General features: G+C 35.0%; 3 protein-coding genes across 6 annotated transcripts; 2 read left to right on the plus strand and 1 right to left on the minus strand.

Annotated features, from left to right (window-relative positions):
* The first annotated feature begins 2513 nt into the window (after positions 1–2513).
* On the plus strand, positions 2514–16750 carry cul4b (cullin 4B). 2 transcript variants are annotated; one of them, XM_067375201.1, is made up of 20 exons: positions 2514–3376; positions 4508–4623; positions 4712–4815; positions 5877–5946; positions 6083–6156; positions 6288–6450; positions 8334–8423; positions 8968–9050; positions 9132–9199; positions 9300–9418; positions 9507–9699; positions 12485–12589; positions 12692–12802; positions 12899–12984; positions 13083–13190; positions 13294–13407; positions 13561–13666; positions 13854–14026; positions 14109–14261; positions 15575–16750. In XM_067375201.1, exons 1-20 carry the CDS (start codon positions 2923–2925, stop codon positions 15668–15670), a joined length of 2586 nt encoding a protein of 861 aa, XP_067231302.1. In that variant the 5' UTR covers positions 2514–2922; the 3' UTR covers positions 15671–16750. The 2 variants fall into 2 exon arrangements, with proteins under 2 accessions (XP_067231302.1, XP_067231377.1); XM_067375276.1 differs by having other exon boundaries at positions 12899–12969.
* A 1556-nt stretch (positions 16751–18306) lies between these two features.
* mcts1 (MCTS1 re-initiation and release factor) lies at positions 18307–22349 on the plus strand. The gene is made up of 6 exons (XM_067375381.1): positions 18307–18469; positions 18967–19119; positions 19234–19331; positions 19478–19611; positions 20235–20302; positions 21972–22349. The coding sequence occupies exons 1-6, from the start codon at positions 18459–18461 to the stop codon at positions 22051–22053; spliced, it is 546 nt and encodes a 181-aa protein (XP_067231482.1). The 5' UTR covers positions 18307–18458; the 3' UTR covers positions 22054–22349.
* A 2447-nt stretch (positions 22350–24796) lies between these two features.
* c1galt1c1 (C1GALT1-specific chaperone 1) lies at positions 24797–26836 on the minus strand. 3 transcript variants are annotated; one of them, XM_067375557.1, is made up of 2 exons: positions 26797–26836; positions 24797–26380 (listed from the first exon to the last, which is right to left on the minus strand). In XM_067375557.1, the coding sequence occupies exon 2, from the start codon at positions 26364–26366 to the stop codon at positions 25413–25415; it is 954 nt and encodes a 317-aa protein (XP_067231658.1). In that variant the 5' UTR covers positions 26367–26380; positions 26797–26836; the 3' UTR covers positions 24797–25412. The 3 variants fall into 3 exon arrangements, with proteins under 3 accessions (XP_067231658.1, XP_067231574.1, XP_067231744.1); XM_067375473.1 differs by having other exon boundaries at positions 26684–26806; XM_067375643.1 differs by lacking the exon at positions 26797–26836 and adding an exon at positions 26482–26499.

Here is a 26836-nt window from a genome sequence, read left to right on the forward strand (position 1 = left end):
AGTCATATGACAGGACTGCGCTCTCCTCCTCCTGCACATGTGCCTTACGTCGAGATTACGAACACTGGTAATTTGCCAAACCTGTGTGTAATTAATAAATCAGACACAGAAACGTTTTATGTGTGTGTCAGAGCGCAATTAATAAGACTGTGGGTCTAGTAAACAATAACATACAAAAGTTTTTGTGCTGTGTAAAGATTTTAATGTTATGAAAATATGTTCTGATCACTCAAAACTATTAATATAAATATTTTATAGACAATATATTATTATAAATATAAATATTATTATAGTCATTTTGTTATTAATACCAAAAAATATCCATGTAAGTGCTGATTTCCTCTTAACCCATAGTCAGGTTTAAAGGAGCACATTTTAGAGTCCCCCCCCCCCCCCCCCAAATTGACATTTAGCCCATATAATTCTTCCTTTATTAGCTTTCATATGTGTGAAATTTGTCAAATGAAATTTCTAGGGCTAGTTGTCACATCTTTTTCTACTTCTTTTGCAGTAAATATTTCATGGTTAGGGTTATTTTTGATCATCAGTTTCTGTATTGACACATATAATCGCCTTTGTATTAGGTTCAAAATATGGGTAGCCTGTGATACTTTTCGTTGAGGTCAAATTTACCATAGATCAATACAATTCACCAACAAAACAAAACTACAAACACAACAAAACCAAAATCTCTGGTAAAAACAGCAAACTTTTAACACTGATACATCTCACACTTTACATAGGCTAAGTAAAAATAAATAAACATGAGAACATATGATTCATAAACTGTGAATATTATAAACCATTTTGTAACTATTTTTCCTTAATGCATTTTAACCATTTCCGAATACTCAAAAACCAAAGGTTAACTTAACACATGTTGAACTTTTGTGACCCAATAGTGGGAAAATTATACAGTATATTCCACACATTTTTTTTTCATATAAATTAAAACAGTAAAACTCAATTAAAACACTTTTGAATCACAAAGCGGCAGCAAAAATGCAGTTAATATACATAATCAAACCATGATAGAATGAATTTTATCAAATTAACATTATTTGAAACTCATTTGACATCCTGCCCCCATTAAAATCAAACTGCCCTGACCTGACATTTCTGGATAATATCCTTTAAACCTTTCAGTAAAAATAAACCTTCATTATACAGTTGACCACAAAAAAATACAGTGATATTGAAATTTTAGCTTTTACACTTAATGGTCCTTTGATTGTTTTCAACGATTTAGTCCCATGGGGTCAGACTGACCCCAAACTTTTACAGAGCAATTGCATAAGGAAATATATTTTTTTTTACATGATAAACTATATATCATTTACTTTTCATCTATGCATTTATGCTGTGTTTTTGTGGATATTTTGTATTTTATATTGTTTTTTTTACCTATTTACTCTACAAATACTTAACCATGTCATAAATTGGCTTATGAAAAATTGATTTTTAATGAAAATCACTTTAATGATTAACTTAATTAAATTTAAATTGTATTTGGACATTGTTGACATATGTGTTAAGGATAGAATACTACCATCTATTAGGTTTGTGGAAAAACTTTAGGAATTATAGTTAAAGAAAGAAAGTGCAATGACCACAAATATTCAATAGAGGTCAATTACACTGTATGTTTGTGTTATGTGTGTGTGTGTGAGATAGAACATTCATTCCACTTTGTGTTCATGGTCAAGGACCAGACCTTTATTTACATGTAAATTTTTGCAGATTTAGGCCAGTTTTGTTGATTTTATTTACCAATTTCTACAGAGATGCCCTCTGTTGCTGTCACACACATGTGTGTGTGTGTGTGTGTGTGAGATAGAACATTCGTTCCACTTTGTGTTCATGGTCAAGGACCAGACCTTTATTTACATATAAGGATTTTTTCAGATTTTGGCCAGTTTTGTTGATTTTATTTGCCAGTTTCTATAAAAATGCTCTCTGTTGCAGACACACGTGTGTGTTTGTGTGTATTTATATGAGATAGAAAGTTCGTTCCACTTCGTGTTCATGGTCAAGGACCAGACCTTTTTGGAAATGCAGAACATTTCAGATTTATTCAGGATTTTTTTTTTTTTTTGACAAATGAAATGAAAAAAATAATAATAATAATTTACATATATACATTTTTCATATTTACATATTACATTTTCCCATTCTTTTTCAATGTGGGGTCAATCTGACACCAAACTCTGACATCACAGAGTTTCATGTCCCTGAGATGAAGGGAACACTTTTTTTTTATAAACGAAGGAAACTGTCAGCGGGGTCAGATTGACCCCAAGAGCCGATTAAGGGTTAAATATATAATTTACAAACATTATAGTAATCAAAGACAATCTTTGATGAAATATTTCAATTGTTTTTGAGAGTTTAGGGACTGAACTGCGCATTATGTGTTGGCGCCCCCTAATGGAGGATCGGAAACGTCAGGCCTCGCGCTTAACCAACACGCCTCAACAGCAGCTGCGCACAGCAACGGTCGAAAGTACTTCCGGCGGGTCAGCGTCGCCTCTTAGAAAAGTTACTATTTACCCGCAGACTTTTCCTCAAACCTAAAATACCAGCCAATCTCCCGAGCGGAAAGAAAGCGTTCAGCAGAATGCTTTAATGCAAACAGCCCTCGACAAAAGCAGTTTGTATTCTAACGGACTTTGTGCAGCGCACCGGAGTGTGTGCTCGAGCGAGAGGAAGCAGTATTCAACCATCTTTCCTCTGTTGGCAATAACAAGAGCAGAGAAGGGTCCAAGTGGGGCTGCACTTCTCATTTTATCCTCTTTTTCTCCTTATTCACACACGGAGACGCGAGGTTTTACTTTCCCCGACCGAGACCGAGGAATATAAAGCGTCCATACCCGGGATCGTAGCATTAGTAGATTAGCTATTTGATTTAGTATTTCTTTTTTCATGTTTCCAACAGGTTTACCTTCCCCTAATCCCCCACCGCCAGCCCAAGAGCCCAAACCGGCAGCTTCTGATGTTCACAACGACAGTAGCCTAACATCTTCTAAGAAGAGGAAAATTAACAGTTCCGAGAAGGAAGACATTGATTCAATATCTTCGTCTCCTAAAGCCATTTGTAATTCCTCCTCCACAACGTCCTGCTCTTCCAGTTCACAACAGCAGCAGCACATCCAGAAGAAGTTGAGGTTCGAGGACCCGCTGGATTTGATCGGACTGGATGTGAAGATGGCCGAGGAGTCGTGTAACCCTGCCGAGTCGTGTTCAAAGGCGAGAAATGTGTTCCTGACTGGAGGTGTTGGGCATCATGCGAACGGACTAACCAAGTCTGTGGGCTCCGCCACCTTCTCCAACAGTAAACCCGGTGCTGCGAAGAAACTTGTTATCAAAAACTTTAAAGGTAGGCGAAGAATTGTTCTTGTCTTCTTTGAAAACAGGCTGTGTTTGTTGCAGGCTGTGTCTCAGAACTTTGACCAAACGCACCTGAGTTGTCGAGAAATCATGCCCAATGCAGCCACGACTAATACAACAGTAAACAACTTTAATAATTGCCTTATAAAAGAAAATGCTGTTATGACTGAGGCCAGCTTTTACTACGCACTCATATAGACGTTCAGAATCTGACTGCTTGTTTTTTTTGCATCTTAACACATCCTTTTTTCTGTTATTGTAATGTTATTTTTTTATATATATGCTTTTAATATATATAATGCTTTTAAAATCTTAAATTAACAACTGTAACAACTTTTTTCTTCAAACTGAGGGAAGTCAAAAATATTTTCAGTAGTATTCAACATTGCCTATCAACATTTAGTCCCCATAGCCTTAATTTTGAAACTCAGCAACCCAGGTGAAAAAATACTATAGTGCTTTTGAACAATATTTTTGTAGTATACTGTATATTTTATAGTATTTACAACACTTTGTTAATGAATGCTAAAGCTTGCTGTAGTATTAACTATAGTGAACTGATAAACTAATAAATACTGTAGTATACTTCAGTTTTTACTACAGTAAACTGTAGTGTGTTTTAGTATAATATACTCTATAGTTGTAGAAAACTTAGTACAGTATTAGGTAAAGTAATTTGATTATATTATTATAGTTGTTATATTACCACAGCAACTATAGAATTACCACAACAAATTAATTTAAGCACTTTACTATAGTATGGTTCAAAAACACTATAGCAATTACTATAGTATTTTTTTCACCTGGGAATAATCATGTTGTATATTTTAAATCATTTATGAAAGTTAATTATTGATGTAATATTCTTAAAGTACACAATTGTCAACAGTATACAACTAATACAGTGGTAAACAACTTATTTTATTCAAGGAAATGTTACTGTCATGAATAAGACCAGATTTTTATCGGTGCGATCATAGCCTTTCTGTAATTTGCATTTGTTTATAGAGGCACATCACTTGTGTAAACAAAATCAAAACCTGAAACGCTTACCAGATTTTTGTTTCTTATGCAATCTAAGTGTTTGTACACATCCTTTTCTTTTGTTATACTTTATTAGAAAAGCCCAAATTACCGGAGAATTACACAAATGAGACCTGGCAGAAGCTGAAGGAGGCGGTAGAGGCCATACAGAACAGCACTTCAATTAAGTACAATCTAGAGGAGCTATATCAGGTAGGCTATGTGTTTTATGTATTTGTTTAATCATTTAGTAATATTATATATGGATTCTAATGTTATTTATTCCCTTTTATCTTTCCAGGCTGTTGAAAACCTGTGCTCCCATAAGATATCTGCTAAGCTTTATAAACAGCTCAGAGTGGTCTGTGAGGACCATATCAAGGCACAGATTGACCAGTTCAGAGAATATCCTTTTCCTCGCTACACATTTACATTCAGTTTCTTGCTGTATTGCTGGAGAGACTGAAAGTAAAAAGCATGAACCAAGGTTTAAAAATGATATGATTATTATTATTAGAAACACATTATTGTGCACTGCCCTTGAGTTGGGGTCAGTAATATTTTTAAAATGTTTTTGAAAGAAGTCTCTTATGTTCACCAAGACTGCATACAGTATAAAGAGTAATTTTGTGAAATATTACAATTTAAAATATTATAAAATATAAAAACTTTTCAACAATTTTAAACAGTTGCTGAAAGTTTGGCATAACCTCCATCAGCGCTTTTGATAAACTGGCATATGGTGCATATGATGATCTAAAATACGGAAGAGGATTAGGGCCAAGCAATAATAAAAAAATAAAACGATCTCGAGATTAAAGTTGTTAAATTTCGAGAAAAAACTCGTTAAATTTCGAGAAAAAAGTCGAGATAAAATGTTGAGAATAAACTCGTTAAATTACGAGAAAAAACTTGATACATTTAGAGAAAAAAGTCGAGATAAAATGTTGAGAATAAACACGTTAAATTACGAGAAAAAAGTTGTTAAATTACGAGAACAAATTTGTTAAATTATGAGAAAAATGTCATTAAATTTCGAGAAAAAAGTCGATAAAATGTTGAGAAATAAAGTCATTAAATTATGAGGATAAAGTCATTAAATTACGAGAGAAAAGGCGTGAAATTATGACGATAAAGTCATTAAATTACGAGAGAAAAGGCGTTAAATTATGAGAACAAATTGGTAATTTAATGAATTTGTTCTCGTAATTTAACGACTTTTCTCATAATTTTACGAGTTTATTAACATTTTATCTCGACTTTTTTCTCGAAATTTAACAACTTTAATCTCGAGATGGTTTTATTTTTTTTTATTATTGCTTGGCCCTAATCCTCTTCTGTACTAAAAATATGAGGAAACATTTTAAGAAAATTATGAGATGAGGTCAGTCACTGGTATTTAATTAGGACTCTTGTTATAGACTGCTGATCATAATTGTGGCAATTTAACTTAACTCTTTTCCTACGGATGCCCTAGACAGTGTTCTGTTCCTCAAGAAAATAGACAAATGCTGGCAAGATCACTGCAGACAAATGGTTAGTAAAGTATATCTCATCACTACATTTATTTTGAATAAGTTGAAAGTTGGTGTTTTCATTAACATCTCCTATGTTTAGTTGTTTACCTGTTTGCAAAAATGCTTTTTATACAAAACATTGTCTTTTCTTGTAGATCATGATTAGGAGTATATTTTTGTTTTTGGATCGCACATATGTTTTACAAAATTCAATGCTGCCATCAATCTGGTAAGTGTCCACTCTTGGTGAAAGATATTGAATTTGTAACACTGGCAGTGTCACCCATGCTGTCTTTATTTACCAGTGCTTTGTTGCTCCTAACTCTGGTGATTAAATATACACTTGTGTTTCATCTTTAGGGACATGGGCTTGGAGTTGTTTCGTTTCTATATCATCAGCGACCTGAAGGTGCAGAGTAAGACAATCGATGGGATTCTGCTGCTTATTGAGAGAGAGCGGAGTGGAGAGGCTGTAGACCGCAGTCTCCTGAGGAGTCTTCTGAGCATGCTCTCAGATCTGCAGGTTAGGTCACCTGCTTTCTCATTTGTGCTCAGTGTTGCATGTTGTGTTGTATGTTTATGTTGTATTTATGGCATAATGTTGAAAAAGACACATTTTTAATACTATTAATAATAATTTTGACTTGCCCTTCAATTTTTTTTAAAGTGCAAAAAACGGTTGTGTTTCCATAAGTATAGCAGCTACTCATTAAACACTGCATATTATAGGGCTATTGCTAACTATAGGCAGAGCAGGCAGTTGCCCTCTGCATTATGAAGGGCCTCTAGCACTGTATAACGACGTAGGTAATGGGCTGGCGAGGGTTTCATGTTAACATTGGGCATTCCCCACCAAGTACAATATTCCAATTGTTTTCTTCTTGTTTAAGCACATTAATAATAATGTACTCATTCTAATATATTAATAAAATCATCTTTTCATTGCTTTTAGGTTATCACTGCACAAATGAACACACTACATTTAAGGAAAATGATTAAAAAATTAGAAGCATTCTAAACTAATGCGCTTTCTTCGCTGTAGCTCACGCACACACATTCATTATTTCTGTATTGCTCAAGTGTGAATCTCTGATTAAGGGGTTGCGTCTCTTGATATCAGGCCACCCCAGTTAGGTTCCTCTGCGGATCAGATTAAAACTTGTTCTAGTCTATGTATTATATTCTATTAATTAGGGCTGCACGATTAATCGCATGCTATTCTCACGCGCATTTCGTCATTAAAGCCGGTTCCCTGATTACCGCTAAATCGCCATCACCTGTTTTTAAACGGAGCGCCTATTAATAGACAGAGCCGTAGTTCACAGACAAGCCACGCAATATCGCGTTCATATCGCAGGCGATTCATCTGCGATATGAACGCGATATTGCGTGGCTTTTCAGTGATCTACGGCTCTGTCTATTAAATGCCGCTTCATTTGAAAGCAGGTGATGGCGATTTAGCGGTAATCAGGGAACCGGCTTTACTGACGAAATGCGCGTGAGAATAGCATGCGATTAATCGTGCAGCCCTACTATTAATTAATTTCAGCACAGGTTCACTGCTGTGCATGTGCTGCGGAAGCAGCTGTATCGATATCGACAATTAGTATGTGACGATACATAGTTGTATTGATGTATCAAACACAGCCATATCCGCAAGGAATTTACTTATTGTATTTCTTGTTGTCTGCTCAATTTCAATGTCATAAGTAATCTAAAGTCATTAAACCCAATAACTCTCGCATGACAGGCAAGAACAAAAAAAAGTATTTTGTACAGTCTGGTTAGTTCAGCAATGTATTTTTATATTTGTTACAAATAGTTGTATTTGTTTATATTAGATGTTAACTTGAGAATTTTTTGTTTGTTTGTTTTTACAAAACATTTGCTTAAACAGTAGTATATGATGCAAAACATGAAGAATTATGAATATTAATACATTTTTAGGGCCATATTAATGTAAGTATTCGTAATTCACATTTTTGCTTTTAAACGCTCAATATACATGGTTCCATTTATCTCCATGGTAATTTATTTTCTTAAACTGAGGGATGGATCAAAATATTATCAGTATTAATCAGCATTATGCCACATGCAATTTTTTTTTTTTTTTTTTTTTTTTTACTCCGAATTGATCATGTCGCATATTTTAAAGCATTAATGAAAGTTATTTTTATTATATTTAATTATTTAATTGCTGTTTACTTTAATACTACTTTAATACTATTATTTTGGTTTTCTGTAAGTGAATCAAAACCATGGCAAATCTTGTACAGCTCTTGTGAGATTTTGTCTTGATGTCCTGATGTCATTCAGCCCTTAAATTCAGCCCTTAAATTAACAGGCCAAACCTGTTAGTGTTAGTAGGCTACTGTTGTAATCACACCTTTGCTCCTTTTATGACAGATTTATCAGGATTCATTTGAGCAACGCTTTTTGGAGGAGACAAATCGACTGTATGCTGCAGAGGGCCAGAGGCTCATGCAGGAAAGAGAGGTTCGTTTTTTTCGTTTTTTTTCCCCCTCATTGTTGTATCAAATTCTGTGGAAGTATTTTTTATCATGTCTCATTAACTGGAAGTTGGTTTAAACTGATACTTTGCTGCAGGCTGGATTTGTAATTATTATTTTTAAATGATGTACTCGCCCTCAATAGTTTCAAAATGACTTACACCCCTACTTCGTTAGGCTGTTATTTTTTTCTGTGGAAAACAAACAAAAATGAAATAATCTTTTCCATACAGTCACAGTTCATTGTGACCACAGGCTGTTAAGCTCCAAAAAAAGACAAAGTAAAGTATTCCATTAGATTTGTTCTAGTCTCCCGTGGCCATATGTCTTTGAGAAGATTACCAGTGAATAAGTCATACAGACCACTTTTCTGGTCCTTTTCTGTCTGCTTTGGTCTCTAGGAACTGTGATTGTAAAAATATCTAAATGAAAATGTTTCGCAATACTGATAAACATTTGTTATTTATATTTTTGTGAACTATGCTTTTAATTAGATTTATCCCCTGATCTCCAAAATATTTTTGTTTCAGGTGCCAGAGTATCTCCATCATGTCAACAAACGTCTGGAAGAGGAAGCAGACAGAGTCATTACATACTTAGACCAGAGCACACAGTAAATATGCAGAGAATATGACTAATAAAAGTCCTTAAGCTGGCAAAACAATATGTGAATGTTTATTATCTTTATTTGTAGAAAATCCCTCATTGCCACAGTGGAAAAGCAACTGCTTGGAGAACACCTCACTGCAATACTTCAGAAAGGTATCACCCTCATAGAATAAAAAAAAAAGACTGACATTGTGTTTCTTGTTTAAAATTAGAAGTGATTTACATAAGTGATTGTTTTCTTGGCAAACTCAAGGTTTAAATAACCTGTTGGATGAGAACCGTATTCTGGATCTGTCTCTGCTGTATCAGCTCTTCAGTCGTGTGAAAGGCGGCGTCCAGGTTCTGCTGCAACATTGGATTGAGTACATAAAGGTGTGCAAGGGACACTTCTAGATGACATAACACATCTGGATTTTATGTGCACATTCAGGTTCACAAGTCATGTCTTTTTTTGTCTCAGGCCTTTGGAAGCACAATTGTCATCAACCCAGAGAAAGACAAGACGATGGTTCAGGAGCTTCTGGATTTCAAGGATAAAGTCGATCACATCATCGATGTATGTTTCATGAAGAATGAGAAGTTTGTAAATGGCATGAAGGAGGCCTTCGAGACCTTTATCAACAAACGGCCGAACAAACCTGCAGAGCTCATAGGTCAGTTCACAAATGTTGTTTTCCCACCAATCATTAGTTGTGTTTCCATCCAAAGTTGCAAATTTTTCTTTTGCACAAAATTTGAATATCGAACATTTGCGAATAAAGCAGCATTTCCATCCCATGTTTTTCTGGGAAATTGCCGTATCTGTAATACAAATGGAATTTGGAGAAGCCTCTATGGCTCTTTTGTTCCAACATCATAAATGACTTGTGCCTCAGAGCATGCAGACGAAACGCAATAAACACTGTGATGTTCTCTTGCATTTGGGTACCAGGGGCCGTATTCACAAAACATCTTAAGGCTAAAAGTAGCTCCTAACTTGCAGATTTAGGAGAAATAATGGGCGTTACAGTCCTAATTTTAGGAGAAATTTTTGCTCTAAGAGCGCTAAAACTAGCTCCTAAATCTGTGAAACGTTAGGAGTAGTCAAGAGGACTCCGAAGTCACTAAGACCAAATCACAAACAGTCCTAATCCACCTAAAGACACTGTACACCATTGAGGCAACTGCGATAGAGCCTTAAGTGCTGAACCTTTTCTTCATAAATGCAATACATTTTGATTTATAGATTTGAATCTACGATGAGATGCCAAAAAAAAAAACCTTTAACAAATAAATAAAAATTGTCTGATTATCTGTGGCAATGGTTTTCATTAGTTCACACTTACAAATGATTTATAGAGTAACACATATATATATATATATATATATAATAATATAATATAATTTGTTGCTTGAATTCTGCATTCCCTTGAGATGCAGACACCCAAGAGGTGGACATTTAACTGTATATACTAGTTTAATTAGTGACACTGCCTACATTTTAAAACCTTTATGGCAGCAATATGGCAACATTTTATTTTGACTATGGCAACATTTTTATTAAAAAATATTTATTTGAATAATGCAACATTTGTATTTTAAAACCTTTATTTTAATGTGGAAACATGACACCTCAGTCTACAATATTTCTATGATTAAATCGCTGACTTCAGCCAATCGCTGTGTGTATACTCCATAGCAACGAGGTCAACCCCGCCCTTACTCTTAACTTAAACTTTTACTAAGGAATAGACTGAAGTCTTGTCTCAGCAGCTTTGTGAATAGGTTTTAAGAGAAAACTCTTAGCTAAGAACTTTTACTGCTATTTAAGAGAACTCTTAGTAGTAAGATAAAATGTTTTGTGAATACGGCCCCTAGTGTTTGGGAATGCAATCGTGTGAGACAGGGAATTGGGAGGGAATTAAACCAAATCATTCTGATGACAGACTTTGTTTGATTCAGGCATTTCAGAATGATCAAACCAACATTTGAGATGCTGTGCAGTGAAATTGATCCACTGCTAAATTCAATTATCCAATCTCATTTGTTGAAGCAAAGTAATTTTATCAATAAAACTCTTTGGTCAATTTAAGCAAGGTCATCATTAGAGTGCAGAGTTTTGAGGTGCGTGCAGCTCATGCGCGCAAAACATCCAGCAGACATGTGGAAAAAATTAAGCAAGCGCGCCGTATCGTTCTTGCGTATGTGCTGATGTCATAAACCGTTTGGTCAGCGCAGCGCTGCTTCAAGTCAAACACACCTAATGACTTCAAGACATGCAATAGATTAGGTAGGCTAGCCAAAACTTAATTAACTTAATTAAGGGTCAGAAAAGACAGAAGCAAGTGATTTTACTGAACATAAGAACTTGCTTGTGTCAACGCCGCATAAAAATACATACATTAAACGAGTAATAAGATCCAATGGATGATTGATTGATCTTCCAGTGCTTTTTCAGCTGTGTGCTCCTTTTCTATGGCGCATGGTAAATCAAAGCCTGTCAATCTGAGCGATCAAACCAATCCAAGCACACTCCAGCTGTAAAACAGTGTCCGAATTGTCTCTATACATCGTCTCTACCCACTATACCCAAGATCCAGTTTCCATTGGTTGGACTTTCAAATGATGTTGGAAAACACGTGACCACGACGTGATCAGAATAATGATGTCCTATAGCTTTAGGCAAGCAGCATGTCACTCAGTGATCTGATTGCAATGTTATGTTTGGGCTTGTTCGAGACCACCTGCCTTATATAAAGGTGCGATCTACTATGATTTAATAAAAAACTGGCGCAAAATCTGTATACGTGGCATGTATTGGCGGCTCTTTTTCATACAAATACTAAGTGTAATTTGGTCTCTAACTGAAACCAATATGCCTGTTGTATTCTGCTACCTTTTTAACATTATAAAACAAGTATATTTGTTATGTACGGTGATTTTACAGATCACATTTTCATGTAAAGCAGTTATTTTTTCAGGCAAACAAAATTGAGCACTTCTAATATGTCCACAAATTTAAAAGCACTTGTTTAGTGATGGTCATATTCCCTATATTCACTGTAAAGCCAAGCTTCTAAACTTTAAAACAAAACCTGCTTTGTGTTGGTTAAACAAGTAGCTAAGTAACGTTATGAGTTATTAGCGCCCCCTACTTCAGATTTAAGAGGCTGGTTAACGATTAATTGATCGTTAATTTAAACGATGATCGATTGTGCGAATTTATGTAAATTGACATACCTAGCCTCAACTGAGTGCATACGTTTTTTTGTTTTTTGTTTTTATGCACATTTTTTAGAATTTGCATCTTGGTATTTCCATCCAGCATTTTTTTTTTTTATACGATATCCAAAAATGCACATAATAGTAGGTAGATGGAAACATTGCTATTGAGGGTTTTTATTTGATTGAGAGCTTGCAAATTAATATTCACTAATGTTGAGATTTTATGTTCTTTAGCAAAATATGTGGATTCAAAGCTTCGTGCTGGAAACAAAGAAGCAACTGATGAGGAACTCGAGAAAATGCTGGACAAGATAATGATCATATTCAGGTTCATTTACGGTAATACATTTAAACTTGATGCTCTATTCCAAAGGCCTAGAGAGTTTTCAATTATTAAACAACCGTCTAAGCTTCATAGACTTTCTCATTTCTCTCTTTTAGGGAAAGATGTCTTTGAGGCCTTCTACAAGAAAGACTTGGCAAAGAGGTTACTGGTTGGAAAGAGTGCCTCTGTAGATGCAGAGAAATCAATGCTGTCAAAACTGAAGCATGGTAAATTACATTTCTCTTTTCCTGTTTTGATTCTTAAACCATCCCATCATTATCACAGGTGTTTCAACTGACTGAAGCCAATTGTTTTTCTTGTAGAATGTGGAGCTGCATTTACTAGTAAACTGGAAGGAATGTTCAAAGACATGGAGCTGTCAAAAGATATTATGGTGCAGTTCAAACAAGTAATAATAATATATTTTATTTTTTTTTCTTTTATTTATGTTCTCTTTTTGTGCCTAGTCACATCTTACAAATATCTCTTTTTGATTCTGCACCTCAGCACATGCAATGCCAAAATATTCCCGGGAACATTGAGCTGACAGTTAACATCCTCACCATGGGTTATTGGCCAACATATGTCCCTATGGAAGTGCATCTGCCTCCAGAGGTCTGTTCTGATCAATATTGAGAAATGGGAGCTTTTGTCAGCTTCTAATCAATTACTTATATTATTAATAAATGATCTTTTTTTAATACCCTTCACTCTCCAGATGGTGAAATTGCAGGAGATTTTCAAAACGTTTTACCTTGGCAAACACAGCGGACGTAAACTACAGTGGCAGTCGACGTTAGGACATTGTGTTTTAAAGGCAGAATTCAAAGAGGTAATGCACATTTTATTTTGAAAATGGCAACTGGGCATGATTACCAGACTATTGGTAGCTGATCGTGACGTATAAAACAAGTTTAATTAATTGAAAATGACCATTCTCAGAAAAATGACTGGCTGTAAGAAAAACATTTTTTGTTTTTCACAGGGTAAAAAAGAGCTTCAGGTGTCTCTGTTTCAGACATTAGTTCTGCTTATGTTTAATGAAGGGGAGGAGTTCTCTCTGGAGGACATTAAACTGGCTACAGGCATTGGTATGGATAATTGTGACAAACAAACTTTGTCTTGTGATTTGTTTTGTAAAATCTGTGTTGCAATTTATCCCATTCCATTTAATGCTAATCTTTAAGTTAAATCTCACAGCCTTTTACAAACTTTCAAAGTGTTTAACAAATTTGACACAAGATCCTCAGATAAATAAAAATACACAAACATTTGCAGAGGACAGTGAGCTGAGGCGGACTCTGCAATCACTGGCCTGCGGGAAGGCGCGTGTCCTTACCAAAATCCCAAAGAGTAAAGACGTAGAAGATGGAGACAAGTTCTCATGTAATGATGACTTCAAACACAAACTCTTCAGGATTAAAATCAACCAGATCCAGATGAAAGAAACGGTACTGTCTGGCACACCTGTCATTTTGATTGCTGTTGTGCTGTTGGCCTCTTGGTCTCATCCTTGTTTGCTGTCCCTCATAGGTGGAGGAGCAAGCCAGCACTACAGAGAGAGTATTCCAGGACCGTCAGTACCAAATCGATGCTGCCATTGTTCGAATCATGAAAATGAGGAAAACTCTCAGCCATAATCTTCTGGTATCTGAAGTGTATAACCAACTTAAATTCCCAGTCAAGGTGAGGTCACAGAAATGTTTTGCTTGCACAGTTAGTCATGGATAGGCTATAAATGGATACCGTGCAGCTAATATATATATATAAACTGTGATTTAGCAGCCAGGCAAAACAAGAATACTGCAACAATCACCAAGTCGTATACACAATGCAAGAAAGATTTATTGTGCAATGTAGACCACTTCATGTTCATGCATTATAATAAGGATATTTACAATCACATGTTGCACATTATCTGTCAAAGTTTTTTTTTTTTTCTTTCTTTCTGAGAGGGGCAAGTATGTATTAAAGATACAAGTATGTATAAAAGTTTGGGGTCAATAAGATTTTTTTTTTCCCCCAAAGAAATAAATATTCAGGTATGATCCATTAATTTGATTAAAATTGACAGTAAAGACTTAGTCCTGGTTTCACAGACAAGGTTTAGATTAAGCCAGGATTAGGCCTTAGTTCAGTTAGGACAATTAAGTAGCTTTTATAAACATGCCTTAAAAAAAAAACATTTCTGATGTGCATCTTTAGACAAAACAACGACACTGACATATTTTAAGAAATGTCAGTGCAAGTTGCTTTCAGTTAAAACAGCCCGAACATGCATTTTATTCTGGGACTAGGTTTAATCCTTGTCTGTGAAACTGGGGGTTAGTGTTTTAAAAGATTTGTATTTAAAATAAATGATGTTTTTTTAAACTGTCTATTTATCAAAGAATCCTGAGGAAAAAAAAAAAGAAAAAAAAGTTTCCACAAGCAGCAAAAACTGTTTTCAAAATTGATTAATAAAAAATAATTCATGTGCAGCAAATCAGCATATTAGAATGATTTATGAAGGATCATGTGACATTGAAGACTGGAGTAATGATGCTGAAAATTCAGCTTTGACATCACAAAAAAATATTAAAATAGAAAAGTTATTTTAAATGGTAATATTTCACAATATTCCTGTTTTTACTGTATTTTTGATCAAATAGTTGCAGCCTTGAATAGTTGTGTATAAAACACAATCACAGGAACACTTTTTAGCTTGTTGTGGAATTTGTATGAATATGATATAATAATGACAGTTTAATGTGAATTCTATCTAGCACAAATAATCATGATTACAGTCAAGGGAAATAATCAACAGTTATGATTTGTTATAATCATTTAGATAGCACTTAAATTGTTGACAGATAAATCTTTTTTTCCATCTCAAGATTTTATGTAATATGAAAATATGAATAATGTTCTTAATGTCACTAAAACTGCAAATTAGCCCAAGACTAATTTCATATAAATCATATGCCACTGTCACTAAATTTTGCTTCATCTTTTTGCAGCCTGCTGATCTGAAGAAGAGGATAGAGTCACTTATTGACAGGGACTACATGGAAAGGGATAAGGAGAATCCCAATCAATACAACTATGTGGCTTAGAGAGAGAGAAAGAGAGAGAGAGAGAATAAGAGGGGAAGATGAGGGATGGTAGAAATGACAGGAGGAAGATGCTCTCAGTGACGTTGTTTACTTCCCTTAGCACATGGAACCCCTTATTCCAGTTTTTGTTCACATTACCATCTTCACCACAGTGACCAACAACTGAATCAGTTTTCTCTTCATGGCTTTGACAGGGTAGGGTGTGTTTTATTTCCCTCAGAAAGGAATGTCCAAACAAAACAAAAAATAATTTTGTTACAATGCTTCAAAGAATTGGACTAACCTGAGCTTAAAAAGAAAAGTTATTTATTTTCAGACTCTGTTTCATGGCTGTTGTTTGTCTGTTTTTTTCTTTTTTTTTCTTTTTCTTCTTCTTTTCATTGTTAACCCACGAAAATATTATAACATTACCTGTGCAAAGAAAACCAGAACCAGATTGACGGAATTTGACTCATTTGTTCAGTCAGTGTTGTATTGGGTAGCAGTGTATGAACATTGAAAACAGGTTTTCTCTTTGCCAATGTTTGATAAATTTGTACAATGAAAAGAAAGTTCAGCTGATTGGTCACAAGCGATTTATGTTCTGTGAATGTGATTTATTGATCAATAGAACAATTGAGGCTGATTGGAAATTTCACAGTATGTGCCAAGATTAGATAAATCAAGCACTTGTTTTGTTTGTAGGAATGTTAACGCTGCTAAACACTAACTTGTACATCTTCCTTTTTTTCCCCTGCTTACACCTCACATTTCCTCCTCTTGTTTATTTTGTATATACATTTTACACACAACTTTGATGTTTGACACTCTCGACTACATTGCAAATGCATTTTTTTTTCTTTGGAAACTCAGAACAAGCACAGCAGCATCATTTTATCATCCTAGTGTTTCCAAGTTTATATATCCCTTAAGTTCTGAATTAGGCCTACTTACTGAGAAGTTCCTCTGTGTGGCATCACTGGATCTGTCTGTGGAAGTTTTGGCAGTGGTGTTTTGAGAAATCATACTAAAGTGGACAGTCGTCCAGTGTCTGGAAAAGTATGCTTGTTTTTATTGCCTCAGAATAAACAACTGTATGTGTTTCCATGATCTTGTCCCTCTGATCAGTGATTGTGATATTTCCTGGATGATGAGAAATTAATACTTCTAAATAACTAGAAGTAGTCTTTTATTTTTTTCATTAATACATTGAACATAATTTTAGGTATTTTACTTAATAATAACCATACAAAACTTGATATGTTTGTTATTTATTTTTTTATTATTAATATCGAATTTGGCTGAGATTATAATTCAAGGCAAGACACATAAGGCAAAACCATTGTTTTTTTGTTTTTTTTCCATGTTCTGATCAATTTTGAGATTTTGGACTATTTTGCTTCCATAATGCATCATCTAAGACTACTGGGAAGAAAACATCCAAAATACACATGATCTATTTGCACCTGTAGATTTCATATAACTTATCATTTATCTGATTTAAATAACATTCTCCCCAGGTTTCACAGACAAGGTTTAATAGTCCTAGACTAAAATGCATGTTTGAGCCTTTTTAACTGAAAGCAACAATATGCCAGTGCCATTGTTTTGTCTCAAGATGCACACCATTAATGTTTTTTTCTAGTGTATGTTTATAAAAGATACTTAAATATCCTAATTGAACTAAGGCCTAATCCTGGTTTAGGCTAACCCAGGTGAAAAAAAAAGTACACTTCTATAATGTACTTGAAGTGCTCTATTTTCGTGTACTAATTTTGTTCTTAATATACTAAAAATTCTTCTTTAGTACTTCTTAACATCATCTTAAGAACATCTAAGTGTACTCAACTGTGTTATTTTGAGACCCCATGAAATATGAACTAAAATGTGCTTTTAATATACTATATATTTAAAAAATATATTTAGTTACCACTTTTTGTACTCTATGGGTTCAAATGTAAAGTGGTATTTAAATAGATTTTTAAAATATAGATATGGTATAATTAAAGCACATTTTAGTTCATATTTCATGGTGTCTCAAAATAGCAGAGTTGAGTACACTTATTAGATGTTCTTAAGATGATCTTAAGAAGTACTAAAGAATTTTTTTAGTATATTAAGTACAAAATTAGTGCATTAAAATAGAGCACTTTAAGAACAATATAGAAATGTACTTTTTATTCACCTGGGAAGCCCTGTCTGTGAAACCAGACCTTTATTCCTAAAAGCATGGTGAACATTTATCTATTTTTTTCTGGCTGTTGACATATTTTCTGATTTATGGATTGCTAAAAATAGATATCCAGAACCCCCTCTCTAAAAACTTTAAATCTGTCAGCAAAATGAAACATGAATTTTGAACCAGGCTTCATTCAATGTTCATATTTCTGTTCTGAAAATGTATGCAAAATAGTGCATATTTAATTAGATAACATTTTGCATATTTCAACAAAACATTTTAGAAAACAACATATAATAGCCTACAAAACAATTGTCTTAATGTGCTGGGATCAGTTATTTATTTTATTTATTTATTTTTTTGTGCTGATTTTGAATTGATACTTACATGTATCAAGCATAGACTGTAAAAAAAGGTATTAAGTCTACGGCTCTGATCTACTGTATGTTGTCATGCTGCCGTGCCGTAAAATGTTTACCACTGTCGTAAATGAAACAGGAATCACCTGCGGTTAACGTGAAGCGTGCAGTTCATTAAACCATCTTATACTGAGTATTTAGTTTATTATTTTTTGGTTCTCTAAGATCACATAGACAAGAGGACAAGAGTGACCGATTACGACTCGCAAGGATGTTTAAAAAGTAAGCTTGAGCCGTTGTCAATCTTGTAAATAGTAGCTAACGCAACTTAGCATTGTTACAGTAATGCAGTGTTTCATTAGCTCAGTAGCTTTGCCATCTCCGTAGAGGTAAAAAAAATATACATTGCATGTATTCTCGGTCAAGTTTAATATGATATTGTAACTTAATATGTGCCCTTAATTCTGTAACCGAGACAGTAACCTGTTTAGCTACACTGCTAACTTGCTCTGTCACAGCTCACTTGTAAGGTCCATTAGTAATGATCCATCTGTATTCATGTGTTTTCACACTATTGATATTTATAACTTGAAAAGATGGTAAGCAAAATGAATAATGTTTACATAAGTCTTTAAACATTTGAGGGTAATTGTTATATCAGACCTCTAGACTAGAATAATTTCTTTATTTTAACAAACAATACTTTAAAAAATAAGATTACAGAGACCTGCACCTGTGTCATCTGCATTATATTCTTTTATTTCTCTTTGTCTTCATAGATTTGATGAAAAGGAAAATGTTTCAAACTGTATTCAGCTGAAGACATCTGTAATTAAGGGTATAAAGAATCAACTGTTAGATCAGTTTCCCAACATCGATGATTGGCTCAACCAGATAATGCCCAAAAAGGACCCAGTCAAAATTGTGAGATGGTAAGAGTTTCACAATATATGGAGTCGGTGTTATTGATATGCACTACTGTAATGCAGTACTAAAGGATTAGCTAATTTGACATCAGATGTGTGATATTTTGTTTATGTTTCCAGTCATGAGCATATTGAGATTCTTACGGTAAATGGAGAGCTGCTCTTCTTCAGACAAAGAGAGGGGCCTTTCTATCCCACCCTCAGACTTCTACACAAATGTAAGACAGCTTTAATTTTAGTAGAAAGATGCTTTCTCTGCAGAAAAGATTTTCTCGGATGACAGCAGATTTCTTATGTTACGCAACTTACACTTACATTTCACTTTGTCAGACTAATGCTTGATATTCACGTGTCTGTTCTCCAGATCCCTTTATCCTGCCACACCAGCAAGTAGATAAAGGAGCCATCAAATTTGTTCTGAGTGGAGCCAATATCATGTGCCCAGGCCTTACATCACCAGGAGCCAAACTCTACCCTGCTGACACAGACACAGTAGTTGTATCTTTTCCAACTGTTGTATTCATTTTTTGTTCCTTAAATATTTTCTGCACTTGAAGAATAAATCCTATTGATTTATTCTAAAGGAATAGTTCACTTAAAAATAAAAATGTTTTTTTTTTTTTACTCTTAGAATCTTCACACCAATTACAAAAGGACATAAAAAGCACCATACAACTCCTTTAGATATAAAAAAATAAATAAAAAATTTGGTCTGTTCATCACACAAAGGAATCGTCTTTTACTACTTTTATGGTATATTTGTCCATTTGAAATGTATTAGATAAAATACAGAAACAAAATACCTATTTTCAATTTTAGTTTAAGTTTTTTTTTAATGTGTTTTGATTCAGTTTTTTATATTTCTATTTAGCTTTTTCATAATTTACTTTCATTATTAGCTTTAATAATTCTAGTACTTTAAATTGAATGTATTCATTTCAGGTAGTTTTCAAGGCAACATTTTGTTTTTCAACTAATATTTTTATTTAATTTCGACTTTCAGTTACTGAAAACCATAGCAACACTGCTGTAAATATTTATTTTTGAGTGAACTATTCATGTAATATATTTGATTGGTGTGTGTATAGCGCAGGTTGTTGTCCTTAAGTATTTGTTTTCAGGCCATAATGGCAGAAGGGAAGCAGCATGCACTCTGTGTGGGAGTCATGAAGATGTCTGCAGATGACATGTAAGTGTAATTTGCGTTCTGAATTCCCATTAAAGGGTTAGTTCACACAAAAATGAAATTTCTGTCAGTAATTATCCACAAGACCTTTGTTCATCTTCGGAACGCAAATTAAGATATTTCTGATGAAATCAGAGAAATCCGTAGGATAATGACAGGGTAGAGAGGAAATTGTTGAATAAAGTTATTATTTTTTTGTTTTTGCGCACAAAAAATATTATCTTCGCTTCATAACATTAAGGTTGAACCACTGTAGTCACATTGACTATTTTAACAATACTACTTTTCTGGACCTTAAATGTGGTAATTTCGTTGCTTTCTATGGGAGATAAAAAAAAAAAAAACCTGATGAACGAAAGATAAACGAAGGTCTTGCCGGTTTGAAAGGACATGAGGGTGCTTAGTGACAGAAATGTCATTTTTGGCTGAACTAACTTTAAATTTTAAAATGCAGAACCACACACGCATGTCTATGAAAACAAGATGCTATTTTAAAAAATTTTTTATTTTAAAAACATTCTAAATATTCTAAAGACATTCTAAAATGTTGAAATCTTTAGTTCCTCTAACCTCTACATCATTGTTTCTCAACTGGTGGGCCGCAACCCAAAAGGGTGTTCACAATACTGTTTTGAGTGGGTTGTGGAGTGTGTAGACAGTAAAAAAGTAACAAAGCACAAAGATTATTGCGATTTATTGAATGGGATGTGCGCTACATGTTCTGTTCATTCATCAACTGAAAACAGACTAATCGATTCTTAGGATTTAAGAATCAAAATCGGTAGGTAAAAATTAGAATCGATTATTTATTTATTTTATTTATTTAATTTTTAAATATGTCATATTAAATATGTCATTTTTTTTCATCTCAAGATACACACCAGTAATGTTTTTTCCATGGCATGTTAAAAAAAAAAAAAGCTACTTAAATGTCCTAATTATGTCCTAAATGACCTAATGCTGGCTTAATCTAAACCCTGTCGAGGAAACCAGGCCTAAATGTTTTTTTTCTGATACAAGATTTATGAAAGCTGTTTAATCTTATGTATTAACAAAAACTAGCTTGGGACTGGTATTTACTAATCTTACCTTTATAAGAGAAATTGAATTGACATGTAGCCAAGTATGGTGAATTTGTGCTCTGCGTTTCACCCATCCAAGTACACACACTCAGCAGGGAGTATTGAACACACACACACACACGTGAACACACACCCAAAGCAGGGTTAGGTGCCTTGCTCAAGGGCATCTCAGTTGTGGAAGAGAGTGCTGTTCATTCATCCCCCCCCCCATCTACATTTCCTGCCGGTACTGAGACTCAAACCCGTGACCTTCGGGTTATAAGTGGGACTTTCTAACCACAACTGCCCTATAATACTGTTTATTCATCAGTGTTAGTGTGTGGTGTGGCAATCATTTTTGAGAAACAAGTTTGCTTGGTTCAAATGACAAACTTTGGGTTGCGGCTTAATGACCATGGAAAAATGTGGGTCCCATGGCCAAACCAGTTGAAAACCACTACTCTAGATTGCTGTGTAAATACAACATGTATAAAAGAAGAAAACAATACATGAAATTAATATAAATCTGACAGCATCATTTCATCACCTGACTCTACAGTTTATTGGTTATGGAACACTAAATGATTTTCTTGTCTCACTTCACTAAACAGAGAGAAAGTAAACAAGGGAATTGGAATCGAGAACGTTCACTATCTGAATGATGGACTGTGGCACATGAAGACGTATAAGTAATGACAGACATGAGGATGTGGTGGAACTGTTTGGACCCCTTGTCACCAGGCTGCTACTGTTTACATGAATGGACTCAACTGTCTACCATACCGAAAGCTTTGAAAACAACCCCATTTTAATGCACGAATAAAACCCGCATTCAAGTCATTCCAAACTGAAATGGTCTGTTGCTACAGTGAGAGCTCGATTGTGTCTTGGCAGCTTAAAACCTATTTAAAGAATATTTGTATGTATACTTCTCACTTGCCCAAAAATGTTGGTATTTGATGGACCAAAAATGCGTTACACATCATCTAAATCAACATGACACTATATACTATGCATCATATACAGTTTGATTCAAGACCTATTTGTGGTTTTATAGTTTGGACCCATGTCTTTTTGTACTAAAGGCAGGAAACAGACATCTATGCCAGTGAAACTCAAAATCCCATGAGTGGCTGATGTTTCTTTTAAAAAGCACAAATGCCTCTGTTGCACTACATCCACATCATATTTATGAAAATTTAAACTACTAAAGCTGACTGGATAAATTTACTCAAGTGGCAGGGGTTTGACTGCTGTTAAAGAAAGTGTGAATACAAACAGCTTGTGGAATCTCCACATGTAATGGAACTGAATTGAAAGCATTTAAACCTGGATGGATCTAAAAGGAAAATCAAATTCAGTTGAATGTATTTAGAGACAAAAATTGAAAAAAAAAGTCCCACTTTTCTACTGGAAAAGAAGACAACTTGAAGAACAGGGAAGATGAGTGAACGTAGCGTCATGCTGAAATATATGCTAAGCAATATGAAATGGTTTATAATGCAGTGGGAAAATATATGAGTGAATTGCTGATGTACAGTCATACCATACTCTAATTTCATTTTAAATTTAGTGTTTCTACCATTGAATCAACAGTTCTCACAGGGATAAAATAAGCCAAGACTGCAAAGATGGAAAAAAAATTGAAAAACTAAATTTAACGCACTGTACCATAAACATTTGCCTTTTGGAAAAATTGCTGATCTAGGGGTATTTGGTACTGATACATTATAGCAGTTCTGTATAGTGCAGACACCTGCTTTGTTTTGACTGAAACGTGTCATCGAATGAGGATAAAAATACAATAGCAGGGGATTTAATAAACTGAGTGGCATATCAGTAGATGCAATAATTGATCTGACAATGGATGACAATCAGAAAACCACTGAATTGAGGGTAAATCACTTATTGATACTCCTGGTCTCTTTCACACCACACTGTCAAATGCAGATATACAGGAAGAAATTGAAAAATGTATTACACTGTCAGTTCCTGAATAATAATAATAATTTGTTACTTTTATATAGCGCTTTTCTCAGTATTCAAAGCGCTTCAATATGCTGGATCAGGTGTATTTAATTAGAGCTGGGCCATCCAGGAGTTTAACACTCCTGATTAAAGGATAAAAAAAACAGGAAAATGCTGAATATCACGAAAAAAACTGAAGAGGTGTTGGAGCCATAGCGGTGTGAACAAGTGCATATGATGCGGTTGCACTTTGGGTGACAAAAAAAAAGGACCAAAATACAACTTCATTAAAGAACAACAACAAAAAAAAAAATGAAAAGATAAATTATGAGATTGAATAATAAAAATCACAGTATGGAAAACAGCAAAAAGAGATGAGGAGGATATAGAGAACAGAAAAACAAGACCAGAAAAGGATAAAAAATGAGCAAAATGTGCTGTGAAACGAGAAAACATTAAGAGATTTTGATTTAATAAAGAAGATCAAAAAGAAAAGAAAAATAAAAGGCTGGAAATGACAGCATAGGAAATCGAGAAAATGGGAGGATGATGAAAAGAGATAAGTGAAAGAGGAAAGAAAAACAAAATGCTTGGAAAAATATATCATTAACTGCTGATCAGCCCATAGCTGTTTCTAATTTTCATTAAATCACTGTCACACATTTGATGCTTATTCAGGCGTTTAATGTGGGAACAACTACCCTTAACATCAAACCTAACCAAGACACCATTTCTGAAACAGGACAGCTCTTTCAGTGTCAAAAATGACTCCAAAACATCATTTTCATAATTTTTTATTAAATAAAATAATCCCAACCTACCAATATTGATGTAATCTGTTGTAAGATCAAACATTCATGTAATGACGATTTAATGTTTTATGGGTGTATTCTTTTATACACTGCACTGCTGATAGCACTCTATTTGTAAACTGTACTATTCCTTAAAGCAGGTGAGAATCAGCATCCTGATGTTTACTAAGTAAAAAGTATCGAAGTGTACGATGAAGTAAACCAGTGTGCGATGAAGTACATCTGAATTATAGAAACAATATTTTGATATGTAAATAGACAATTTTCTATGCAAAAGTAATTTCACAAACTCAAGCGTATTTGGATTACACTTTTAAACCACATTTAACTGACTTCAGACACTTGCTATAGAAACGGCCTTTCCCTCTGATATTTTATATTAGGGCTGCACGATTAATCGCATGCTAATCTCACGCGCATTTCGTCAGTAAAGCCGGTTCCCTGATTACTGCTAAATCGCCATCACCTGCTTTCAAATGAAGCGGCATTTAATAGACAGAGCCGTAGATCACTGAAAAGCCACGCAATATCGCGTTCATATCGCAGATGAATCGCCTGCGATAATGAACGCGATATTGCGTGGCTTGTCTGTGAACTACGGCTCTGTCTAATAAAAGGCGCTCCGTTTAAAAACAGGTGATGGCGATTTAGCGGTAATCAGGGAACCGGCTTTACTGACGAAATGCGCGTGAGAATAGCATGTGATTAATCGTGCAGCCCTATTTTATATCCAAAATACTGTACTTCATTTTAAAAATCACCAAAAGGTTCTTCATTTTCGTTCCTATCAGTGTCCCATTGTTAGGTCCCAGAAAAGAAAGAAAAAATTAAAAATAATTTAAACACAGCTGGATAAAAACACAGTTATCATCAAATAGATCATATAACGTATACATTTTGCATTTTCTTTTGAATTTTTAGAAATTGTAGAAGTCAATACCATTCATGAAACAGCAGGGACTTCTGTGCATATGGCACAGTGCATATCTGATCCATATATGTGCCATTCATAAATCTAGCAAATTTTCATTTAAAATACTACCAAGTGCACAAAATTTTACAATATTGGCCCTCATGTTTAAATCATGTTCATATGCAAACCATTAATCTTTTGCTTTAACCAGAAAACCCCTCAACTTACACACCAGCACCAACCTTCAGCGCACACGAACAGAAATAAAGTACACATCACAGATAATTCAGCCCTGCACCCAGTTATCATCAATATTTCAGTTCTGTGTCACAGTAACAGTTCAAATACGGAAATGTCAATCAGTCATTATCAGAGTCTTTAGGAGGCAGAAATGTCAAGGAATCATGAAAGTCGTGTCCATACGGCCGGAGTCTGTAGACGCCATACATCAGGACCTGCATCTGGCTCGGAGACATGCCACCGAAAGTGATGGCCATGTCAGGGCAACAGGCCTCCACGACGTCGGCTGGGTTTTGGCCCATGCTGTCGGAAATCATGGAGCTGACGCTCTTCTTGTTAAAAAGCCCTTTGCCTTGCGCATCCTCTCCATTTTCAGCGAACACCCCGCTGTACTTCAGGCAGGTGGCGAGCTGCTTTTCTTCAGGCATCTTCCACAAGGCATTTCCTCGCTCTGGGCATTTGTCCTCATCTTTGAATATTTCAATCAGCCTTCTCACTGCTTCGTAGCTCAGCACAATCCCGCTGTCGTACTCCACATAATCCAGCTCTCCGGACTTTTCCGTGTGGCCGATGTAAAACGGCTGGCTTGAATCTTTATCCAATACCAAATACTTAAGGTTCTCTATAATTGCAAATGTGGTGGGCCGGGCCAAGAAGAACCAGCGCAGGTCTCCGGCGTTCTCGAAGGCGTGTTTGATGGCTTTGCGCATCCTAGCCCACTCATCCTGCTCCTGCAGATCAAACGCCTCTAGAGCTTTGGAAGATTCGGATGTGTAGAACACAGATTTGTCGCAGTGTTTGCTCCAAGTGTCGTTGGCTGTGGCCCAGTGGACCAGGAGCTTGGGAGTGACCATGATGAGACAGTACACTCGAACCTGCTGGGTGAGAGCAGACATCTGACCCTCTGATAACTTTTGCAGTTCTTCTTTGCTGAGAGGTTTCAGATGATGATGGAGATGCAGGTGACCTTCTGAGTGGGTTCCTGGATTAAAGGTCTCAAAGTAAGTCATCACCAGGCAGAATAAACCCCCTAGGGCCATTCCTTTCATAAACGAACTGCCCTCAGACATCATGCTGCAATGTAACCCTGTAATAGATTAAAACATGAATAAAGATATAATGATCAGATAGGCAGTATGTGCTATACATATGTTCAGCAATAACGAGAGAGAGTATATGATGATATACGTTGTATGTTGAAAGATAACTTCAGTTTTGTTTCTGGTGACAATACAAAGCTATTTTCACAAAGCAAGCAGTCAAGTTTACTGAATACTGTTTACTCAAGAAGCAAACTTTAAAAACAACCAACTACATCTAACTACAAGAACCCATTAAACGCTTAACCAAAACTACACATTCTAATAATTAGTTAGTTATAGTCTGATACCTTTCACGAACGCAGAATATTGCTCACATTAGACGCTACACCGTCACATTTAGTTCCGCACACACAACCGGAAAACAACAAAAATGTAGAATCCGTTCTGGGGTCAGTTTTACCTGTCCTCCATCAAATTAATTTGCATTAAAAGCTGGTTGC

This window comes from Chanodichthys erythropterus, chromosome 1 (assembly GCF_024489055.1).
Source record: "Chanodichthys erythropterus isolate Z2021 chromosome 1, ASM2448905v1, whole genome shotgun sequence".
In the NCBI taxonomy this organism is placed as follows: Eukaryota; Metazoa; Chordata; class Actinopteri; order Cypriniformes; family Xenocyprididae; genus Chanodichthys; species Chanodichthys erythropterus.